Source organism: Lottia gigantea, assembly GCF_000327385.1.
Source record: "Lottia gigantea unplaced genomic scaffold LOTGIsca_77, whole genome shotgun sequence".
NCBI lineage: Eukaryota > Metazoa > Mollusca > Gastropoda > Lottiidae > Lottia > Lottia gigantea.
The window spans coordinates 746,482-757,734 of record NW_008710566.1 but is presented as its reverse complement, the minus strand read 5'-3'; the positions used below and the strand labels follow the sequence as shown (position 1 = coordinate 757,734).

The following is an 11,253-nucleotide window of genomic DNA, read 5'->3' as shown; positions in this document are numbered from 1 at the left end:
TAGTAGAGCAAAAGGTACCTCGTGTACGGGGAGTAGTGTGGTGAGAAAGTGACACACGCCAAATTCTCTCTGTCTGCAGGAGCCATAAAAAAGGGTGCACGTTATACTTACAAGGTTTCCAAGTTTTTAGCACTAAGTCATAGCAATAATTAGCACTTCTAAAATACCTTCATGTCATTTGATATTTCTGATGGCCAAATTTTACCCAATACTACGCAATCTAGTCGATTTCATCTTGTGATTTAGGACTAAAACGCCATGGTGTTATTGGTTAAAACATCATACAATACGCTAGTTGTTGGTTCGGTGGTATTTAATAATGAAAATGTACTATTTGTAACATTGCCAACACAAGTCACAAGCAGATCTTCTGGAGTATGAACTACCAATAAACCTGAAGTATAAAATCATTAACCAACTCTAGATCATAAGAGGTTCTATAGCACAGTTGGTTCTTCACATGACAACATTTGCTTGGTTACATCAAGTACAATGACCTTCAATAAGTCATCTTCACTCATAATTCCAGTCGACCCAGCTGTAAATGGGTACTGATAACCCAGGAAATGTCAATGAATACCAAGAGGTTTGGCCAAGGACCAGCTGGTAGAAATAATCCTTAACTGTGAATCTAAGAAGTTTTTTTCTTATATTACTTTATATATCTCAACATTGAAAACATTGTGTAGCCAAAATATGTCTAACTGATCTTTGGACTGAATATTCAACTCTCGACTACCCTTAATTCTTTGATTGCTTAATATTTCTCAGATAGCCATTGTGCAGCCTTAACCCTTTCAACCCTAGCGGCCTGTTTACCGGCCTAACACTAATGTAATATATACCCAAGCAGCCGGTATATTGGCCGTTGCTAAGTGATGTCATACAACGTTAACGTCATACGCTTTTACTTTTATTACTTGGAGTTCGGGGTATATGATGTTAAATATTATTTACACTCAGGGTTAAAAGGGTTAAGATGCTAGTGTTGCAGGAAAAATTCATGATCGAAATGTAGAAATGTCTTTGGTTTCATTTGGTGAATATCTCTGTGATATGATATTTATACTGACGAATATTTTGTATACTTACCGGCAATGGAGGCAGTCATTAAACAGGCAATAATACCTCCAAATAAAGCTTTAATAACCACACTGGCTAAATCACTAGCTCTATTAGGTGCCATGGGTGTCAGTCCACCAAGCTGTATACCAATTGAACTGAGATTAGCAAACCCACATAAAGCATACGTTGATATCACTTCAGATTTGATCTGAAATAAAAATGGGCTAGCCATGAAATACTTATAGACTTTTTCTTCCTGTGATTTATGATACCCTCTCCTATATACTTGATTAACAACAATGCATTATTGTCTATAGGTTTCTTTACATTGTTAAACTTTAGAATTTAAAACCTACAGATAATGAAACGCCATCCAAGCAATCTTCCCTGTTTTTGATGAACTCTGCCAACTTCTCGTAAGCAACAAACTCATTTAAGAATGTCTTGATTCCAATCAGTTCTCCTACGGAGCCAGCATCATTCCATTCCACTCCCATTAAAAAGGCTACTGGCTTGAACAGATAGGAACAAACCAACTGAAAAGAAATGTATGTCAACTAAATGCTATAATGGCGTATAAAAAGTGAAAGTGTATGTCAACTAAATGCTATAATGGCTTATAAAGAGTGAAATGTATGTCAACTAAATGCTATAATGGCATATAAAAAGTGAAAGTGTATGTCAACTAAATGCTATAATGGCTTATAAAGAGTGAAATGTATGTCAACTAAATGCTATAATGGCGTATAAAAAGTGAAAGTGTGTGTCAACTAAATGCTATAATGGCATATAAAAAGTGAAAGTGTATGTCAACTAAATGCTATAATACTTAAGATAGCTTGCCAGGCAAGGTAATATACGCCCACTGATAGCTTTGTTTGAAATTGAATATTTGTTAGAAAATAGCTAACATAGACACCAGGAAATATTCAACTTATACCCAAATCCATCACAAACTGTGCCATCACAAGTCACATGACTAAGCTATGATTGGATATCTGTCTTGGATTTTCCACTTGGTCTATTTATAGTATCTTATGATGCTGTACATGTATGGTGGCTGGTTAGGGACATGTTAAATGATTAAATTAAATTTTCTTATTTGTTAACCAAAATAGTTTCTCAGGAAAATAATGACATCTATTGTAAATTGTGATTATGAACAAAAAAATTGTGACTTGTAGAGTCTGTCAAGAATTGTGCTCCTAGAGTGTTTACGAGCTAAAAATTGAACGCGTTTTCAAGAACAAGGGCAATAATTGATACTACACATTTTTCGATTTCCCTGATTTTTCTATAGGGTTTATCCTTAGGTGATACGAACACTCATACCAAGTTTCGTCAAAATCTGTCAAGAATTGTGCCTTCTAGAGTGTTTACGAGCTAAAAATTGAACGCGTTTGCAAGAACAAGGGCAATAATTCATACTAAATATTTTTCGATTTCGCTGATTTTCAATAGGGTTTATCCTTGGGTGTTTACGAACACTCATACCAAGTTTCGTTAAATCCTTCAACAATTATGCCTTCTAGAGTGTTTAAGAGCTAAAAATTGAACGCGTTATCAAGAACAAGGGCAATAATTCATACTTAATATTTTTCGATTTTGCTGATTTTCAATAGGGTCTATCCTTGGGTGATAACGAACACTCATACCAAGTTTCGTCAAAATCTGTCAAGAATTGTGCCTTCTAGAGTGTTTACGAGCTAAAAATTAACAAGGGCAATAATTCATGCTAAATATTTTTCGATTTCGCTGATTTTCAATAGGGTTTATCCTTGGGTGATTGCGAACACACATACTAAGTTTCGTTAAAATCCGTCAAGAATTGTGCCCTGTAGAGTGTTTACGAGCAATTGTGGACGGACGGACGGACGGACGGACCGACGGACATGGGTGACGACAATTTCATGTGGGCGTATAATAAAAAGTGAAAGTGTATGTCAACTAAATGCTATAATGGCTTATAAAAAGTAAAAGTGTATATCAACTAAATGCTATAATGGCGTATAAAAAGTGAAAGTGTATGTCAACTAAATGCTATAATGGCGTATAAAAAGTGAAAGTGTATGTCAACTAAATGCTATAATGGCTTATAAAAAGTAAAAGTGTATATCAACTAAATGCTATAATGGCGTATAAAAAGTGAAAGTGTATGTCAACTAAATGCTATAATGGCGTATAAAAAGTGAAAGTGTATGTCAACTAAATGCTATAATGGCATATAAAAAGTGAAAGTGTATGTCAACTTAATGCTATAATGGCGTATAAAAAGTGAACGTGTATGTCAACTAAATGCTATAATGGCATATAAAAAGTGAAAGTGTATGTCAACTAAATGCTATAATGGCATATAAAAAGTGAAAGTGTATGTCAACTAAATGCTATAATGGCTTATAAAAAGTAAAAGTGTATATCAACTAAATGCTATAATGGCGTATTAAAAGTGAAAGTGTATGTCAACTAAATGCTATAATGGCTTATAAAAAGTAAAAGTGTATATCAACTAAATGCTATAATGGCGTATAAAAAGTGAAAGTGTATGTCAACTAAATGCTATAATGGCGTATAAAAAGTGAAAGTGTATGTCAACTAAATGCTATAATGGCTTATAAAAAGTAAAAGTGTATATCAACTAAATGCTATAATGGCGTATAAAAAGTGAAAGTGTATGTCAACTAAATGCTATAATGGCGAATAAAAAGTGAAAGTGTATGTCAACTAAATGCTATAATGGCTTATAAAAAGTAAAAGTGTATATCAACTAAATGCTATAATGGCGTATAAAAAGTGAAAGTGTATGTCAACTAAATGCTATAATGGCGTATAAAAAGTGAAAGTGTATGTCAACTAAATGCTATAATGGCTTATAAAGAGTGAAATGTATGTCAACTAAATGCTATAATGGCATGTAAAAAGTGAAAGTGTATGTCAACTAAATGCTATAATGGCGTATAAAAAGTGAAAGTGTATGTCAACTAAATGCTATAATGGCTTATAAAAAGTAAAAGTGTATATCAACTAAATGCTATAATGGCGTATAAAAAGTGAAAGTGTATGTCAACTAAATGCTATAATGGCATATAAAAAGTGAAAGTGTATGTCAACTAAATGCTATAATGGCGTATAAAAAGTGAAAGTGTATGTCAACTAAATGCTATAATGGCTTATAAAAGGGGAAAAGTGTAAGTGGGACAACATGAGACTATCTGGCGTTAATTTGACCTATATTTATAAATTTTTGTCAAGAAATTATTAACTTACCTCAAACGACAATTCAGGAAGACAAACAAATCCACCAAACCATGATAGCACTGCGTTGACAAAAGCTAACAGAGCTAAGAAAGCTATCAAATTAGCTGCTATATTAGCCACCAATCCTATGGAAGCAGATGCACCAGCTGCCGCTGCTTCTAGAACATTACGATAACTCCTGAAGAATAAAGATATTTAAAGTTACTCCTAAAGCTGATGAATAAACACGAAGAAAAGTAGCTGAAAAGTGTATCTTCACAAGTCTGTACGAATGCCAGGGCCGACCTTCAGACCAAACTTTGAGTTAATCCAAATGAGAAACACACAATCTTATTCCTATGCTTGCAGACCTAAATTACTGACATGGGTACAACCTCCACATTTTAATAGCAGAAACAGACGATATTTGAATAAACCTTTTTGCCTACTTACGAAGTTTGATTCTTGATATGCTTTTTGTTACAAATGCGACTTTCTTCAATTTCTGGGTACAGAAGTTTAGAAACAGCCAAGGCACAGGGAGCATTCATTACAGATGCACACAACAAATGTTCAGCAGGAACCTGCAATAAAATGAATAATTTAAACAGGCCATTCTAATTCTGTTTAATGTCCAGCTTTTCTGATCACTTTTCAGAATGAATATCTAGAAATGCCTTGCAGTCTGCAGTGAGGGAAATTATGCCAGGAAAGCAACAACAGCCAACAAACAATAATGGATTTTAAACATCGACAGCACCTGCAACCTTTGTCTTGATACCCAATACCCTTGGATTGATCAGCAAGCTGCAAAATAAGTTTGAAATCACTAACTTACCCCAAATGAAATATAAGCTGCCATGACACCACCTGCTATGGTAGCAAATCCTCCAGTCATTACAGCATGTAGTTCAGATTTTGTCATTAACTCTAAAAATGGTCGGATTAAGATAGGAGCTTCTGTCTGCAAAAACAAAGACTTTAGTGACTAAAGTACGAATTTTCTCATATTGAAGAAATTTTATTAGTTTGAATTCAATTACATATATAAATGCCAGTTATTTATGCTGAGTAATTCCACAAAATTTTTTAAAATCAATATGAATAAGCCAAATACAACAAACAAATAAATCATACAGCTCTAATCAAGGGCAAAAAAACAACTTTTGATGTGTGTTTACAAAGTCAAGGGCAATAACTCAAAAAAAGTTCATCAAAAATATCTCAAGTTAGAACTTGTCCGAGATCTTATCAATTCCAATGATCACACCAAGTTTCATCAAAATCGGTTGAAAACTGTAGCGTCTATTGTGCTCACAAACAAATTTTGACACGTTTTTCATTTCAGTCAAGGGCAATAACTCAAAAACTGTTCATTGAAAATGTGTCAAGTTAAAACTTGTCCGAGATCACATCAATTTCAATGATCACACCAAGTTTCATCAGAATCGGTGGAAAACTGTAGCTTCTATTGTGCTTACGAACAAACTTTGACGTTTCAACAAAGTGAAGGGCAATAACTATTTTTAACAAATTTCGAAGCGTTTTAACAAAGTCAAGGGCAATAACTCAAAAACCATTCATCGAAAATGCGTCAAGTTACAATTTGTCCGAGATCTTATCAATTCCAATGATCACGCCAAGTTTCATCAGAATCGGTTGAAAACTGTAGCTTCAATCCAGCGCACAAACTATTTTTAACAAATTTCGAAGCTTTTTAACGAAGTCAAGGGCAATAACTCAAAAACCATTCATCTCAAATGCGTCAAGTTAAAACATGTTCTATATCTTATCAATTCCAATGATTATGCCAAGTTTCATCAGAATCAGATGAAAACTGCAGCTTCAATCCTGCTCACCAACTATTTGTAACAAATTTTGACGCGTTTTAACAAAGTCAAGGGCAATAACTCAAAAACTGTTCATCGAAAATGCGTCAAATTAAAACTTGTCCGAGATCTTATCAATTCCAATGATCACACCAAGTTTCATCAGAATTGGTTGAAAACTGTAGCTTCAATCCTGCTCACGAACAATTTTTAACAAATTTCAAGGCGTTCTAAGTCAAGGGCAATATCTCAAAAACGGTTCATGGAAAATATGTCAAATTCGAACTTGACCGAGATCCTATCAATCTAAAGCATCACACCAAGTTTTATCAAAATCAGATAAAAACTGTAATCTGTATAGTGCTCACAAGAAATGTTGACAGACAGACGGACGGGCAGACCGCCAGACCGACGGACAGGGGCAACGACAATATACGACCACATATTCATGTGGGCGTATAAAAAGACTATTTTACAAGTATTTTATGTTTCATTTGTATGTGTATCAGGGACACTTATAGCTTCTATTTACACCATTCTGATTTTCTAGTCTTTATATGTGTAACAGAAGACACTTATAGCCTCTATTTACACCATTCTGATTTTCTAGTCTTTATATGTGTATCAGGGACACTTATAGCTTCTATTTACACCATTCTGATTTTCTAGTCTTTATAGGTGTATTAGACACTTATAGCTTCTATTTACACCATTCTGATTTTCTAGTCTTTATATGTGTATCAGAAGACACTTATAGCTTCTATTTACACCATTCTGATTTTCTAGTCTTTATATGTGTATCAGAAGACACTTATAGCTTCTATTTACACCATTCTGATTTTCTAGTCTTTATATGTATATTAGAAGACACTTATAGCTTCTATTTACACCATTCTGATTTTCTAGTCTTTGTATGTGTATCAGAAGACACTTATAGCTTCTATTTACACCATTCTGATTTTCTAGTCTTTATATGTGTATTAGACATTTATAGCCTCTGTTTACATCATTCTGATTTTCTAGTTTTTATATGTGTATTGGAGACACTTATATCTTCTATCAAGGACATTTAAAGATTCCGTTTTGATTTTCTAGCCTTTAAATGTGTATCAAGGACACTGCTAGACATCCATGATTCCTGTAATTTCTATGACTGTGATGCAAGGCAAGCACTCAAGATGGGCATGCATAGTTCTTACCTGACCAACAAAGATGTTACCAGCAGCACAGAGAGATTCTGCTGCTGTGGTACCCAACATATTTCTCATAACAAAGGCTATTTTACCAATGATTGCCTGCATGATGCCCAAGTGATACAAGATGGATATAAAACAGCTAAAAAATATAATCACAGGGAGAACCTAAAAAAACAAAAATTGACATAAAAAATATACACCAAAAATATTTTTCCTTTAAGATTGGCAGCCATTTAAGAATCGCTTCGGTTTAATTGTTATTTGCCTCTAAACCTCCTCGGACACCCTGTAAGAATTCTAAATTCTTTGCAGAAATTCATAATCTGATTTATCATTTTAAACTTCTTGAACAAAAACTTATAATTACATAGTCTAAAACTCACCTTCATAGCAAAGAAATGGTCCATGAATTTGTCACCGAAAACCATTTTGGATCCAACATCTGTGTAACTAAGAAACACCTGGACCACACCGCCAAGGAAATGGAAAAGTTTATAGCCCACGTCCCATTTCAAAATCATTACAGCTAAAAAGAACTGAAGCGTAAATCCTCCAAGTACAGGTCTCCATTTAATCTAGAAAGATGAAAAAATTTGAACAAAAAGCCTAATCTTGGCAGCTAACAAAAAAACCCAGGGTAGCTACAAGACTCATTTCATGTCTACCTCACTGACTGTATCATCTTGAATGATCCAGGATAGCGTTTGGACTCATTTCATGTCTACCTCACTGACTGTATCATCTTGAATGATCTACGATAGCTACAAGACTATGTCATGTCTACCTCACTGACTGTATCATCTTGAATGATCTAGGATAGCTACAAGACTATTTCATGTCTACTTCACTGACTGTATCATCTTGAATGTTCTAGGATAGCTACAAGACTATTTCATGTCTTCCTCACTGATTTTATCATCTTGAATGATCTAGGATGGCTACAAGACTATTTCATGTCTACCTCACTGACTGTATCATCTTGAATGATCTAGGATAGCTACAAGACATATTTCATGTCTACCTTATTGATTTTATCATCTTGAATGTTCTAGGATAGCTACAAGACTATTTCATGTCTACCTCACTGACTGTATCATCTTGAATGATCTAGGATAGCTACAAGACTATTTCATGTCTACTTCACTGACTATCATCTTGAATGATCTAGGATGGCTACAAGACAATTTCATGTCTACCTCACTGACTGTATCATCTTGAATGATCTAGGATGGCTACAAGACAATTTCATGTCTACCTCACTGACTGTATCATCTTGAATGATCTAGGATAGCTATAAGACTATTTCATGTCTACCTTATTGATTGTATAATCTTTAATTATCTACGATAGCTACAAGACTATTTCATGTCTACCTCATTGATTATATCATTTTTAATTTTCCAGGATGACTAGGCTAGTCAGGTCCAACTATAAGGAAGATAAGGTCAAATTCAGTGCCAGGCATTTCGTAGCTTCCTTCTTACATGACACAACATCCATTCTACAGCCCATCCAAAATCCAGTTTATCAACTCACCTGTTTACGATGTTCTGAGAATAAAAACAGGATTAAGACAAAGAAGAGATAGCCAACAACAGAGATGAGGTTTCTGGGCTGGTAAACGCCTGTAGCAATTATCACAACCAATATTCCTCCCAGTGCAAGGAACACAAATAATCTGAAACAACAATGATCAAATTCAAAATGGCTGCTAGCCTAATAGCAGAAGTCAAAATACAAATTCATACTTTCATATGGTCCTTTATTAAAACCTTTACAAATAAGAAAAGAGCATCAATAAATACTGCAGTATGCAATGTGGGAAATTTTTCCATTTCCTTATTTGACATGAACAGTGAGAAACTGGGTTGAAAAAACCGAAGGTGCTAAAACAGGACAACATGGATTTGAAAAGCTAAATGGATATTTGACACCTACCCTTTTAATATCCGTTGTTTATTGTTTAGAAATTTTACACATGGATCAAGACCCTTTTCTTTCATATTTTCTCCAAAATGCCTCATAATAAATCCAAAGAGGAAGTATGCCAGTATTAAACATGTCAGAACTATAAGTGGAGTTGTGTTCACGCATTCACGGGTGGCTCCAAACACCAGAGCTGTTATAAAATATATTAAATAGATGACTACAGCTATAATCATCACAACCTGCAAAAACACAAAAATAAACAAAAATTAATGAATTACTTTGAAGGAGACAAATGTTACTTGGCAAATCTATTCAAATCAGCAGCTATTTCACTTTGTTAACATAGTTAAAGATGTTTATCTGTTACTTGGGTATGTCAACTAGACAACCTTTTTATAGAGTCCATATAACTCTTAATGTTTGGTTGTTATGTTAATCAACATGTCTTCCCTTCAGAAAACCTGGGGGGGGGGGAAATGATATGGTCAAGCTTGGTTGAGTAGAATGGAAGACCATTCGTTCGTTTTGTGACCCATCTCCACTCACGAAGGGCCACACGTAGCGAATTTTATCGTGCGCAAATTTTCGTCCATCATATCATGTGATCAGTACAAATGGCGGACCGCCACTGAGAGGACTTGCCTTGACATTAAATTTGATTGGTTGAAAGGTATCGGTCGCCCTATAGATCACCCAGGTGAAAATTGAAGTTTTTAATTCAAAAATAATTTTCTCCTAGGTCGCGGGCACCCACTGGATGACTGGAAAATTCAGTAACAAGCAACGTGCCTTTCTTTCTATAATATTTCTGAGAGCTATAAAGATACGGCGTCACCAGGTCAACTGAAACCTTCTCATGCCGCTATACTCTGCAATCAAATTAGGGGGGATGTCTGTAATAGACGTAAAATAGGCACAATTTGGCATCCGAGAACATCGAATTCGCACTTTCGGTCCCACCCCCTTTGAATAAATCCTGTGTACGCCACTGGTCCCCCCCGCATTGAAAAAGCGATCTGCGCCCCTGGTCCAATCCAAACTTCGAATAGGTTTTGTCCCTCAGAAAAATGTGTAAATGTATTTACCTTTCTAATATGTGAAGACACAAACTCTTCCACTCTTGTATATTTGGAATTGCCGCTTTCTTTAGCTGAAGCAATATAAAATAGGAAAATAAGAAAGCCATTACGGGCAAAAACACCTACAAGGCAGGTAGGGTTCACATGCTTCAAACACATGGTACCACTCTGAAAAGACTGCTTAACTTAGCATCCTCTTAAGAGAGTCCACATTTGTTTGTTGTGCGAGTCCACATATCTAAAATTCATAGTCTTCAAAGTCAATCAATGCAAATCCGATCTAGGCCCACCTTTGCACTTCCATTTTGATTTTCTAGCCTTTAAATGTGTATCAAGTCAAGTTTCCAGTGGGCCAGAATGGTGAGTCATCAAGTATATACCTGCTCTCCAGTCAGTGGAGGTGGAAAAAAAAAAGCAGACATGCTTGAACAAGCTATTTTAGATTACAACGTCAGACAGAAAGCAAGATCCAGCCAGTGACTTTTTTTTTTAATAAGATAGCTTGCCAGACAAGGTAACATACACCCACAACCAGCTGTCAGAAACAATAACAAAGTCTGTAGTGGCTTAATAATGAATTTTCAATCTGTGAAATATTTATAAGGCCTCAAAATCAGTACGTTAAATTATACCTTCAAATTAAAACATGAACAATGTCTCATTGCTGTACACACAATGGCAATAACTCATGTGATTATTACCAATTTCGAACTTTACTAACATCTCATCGATATATTAATGCACCAGTTTCCTCAAGATCGGATAAAAACTCTTGCCGACAAACCAAATTTGACGCATTGTATTAATTCAAGGGTAATAACTCTGAAACCATTTATCCAATTATTACCAATTTCAAACAGAACAGAGATCTCATCAATATAAACATGCATACCAAGTTTCATCAAGATCAAACAAAAGCAG

At 35.0% G+C, this 11,253-nt stretch overlaps 1 protein-coding gene across 1 annotated transcript; it reads right to left on the bottom strand.

Moving 5' to 3' along the window:
* Positions 1–1,063: 1,063 nt before the first annotated feature.
* LOTGIDRAFT_132040 (hypothetical protein) lies at positions 1,064–9,504 on the bottom strand (the record flags this gene model as incomplete). Its single annotated transcript, XM_009066522.1, has 9 exons — positions 1,064–1,303; positions 1,434–1,601; positions 4,330–4,498; positions 4,753–4,883; positions 5,138–5,263; positions 7,328–7,489; positions 7,708–7,899; positions 8,861–9,002; positions 9,263–9,504. Coding segments are annotated over 9 exons (1,572 nt in total), but the record flags the coding sequence as incomplete, so codon positions are not given.
* Positions 9,505–11,253: the final 1,749 nt, after the last annotated feature.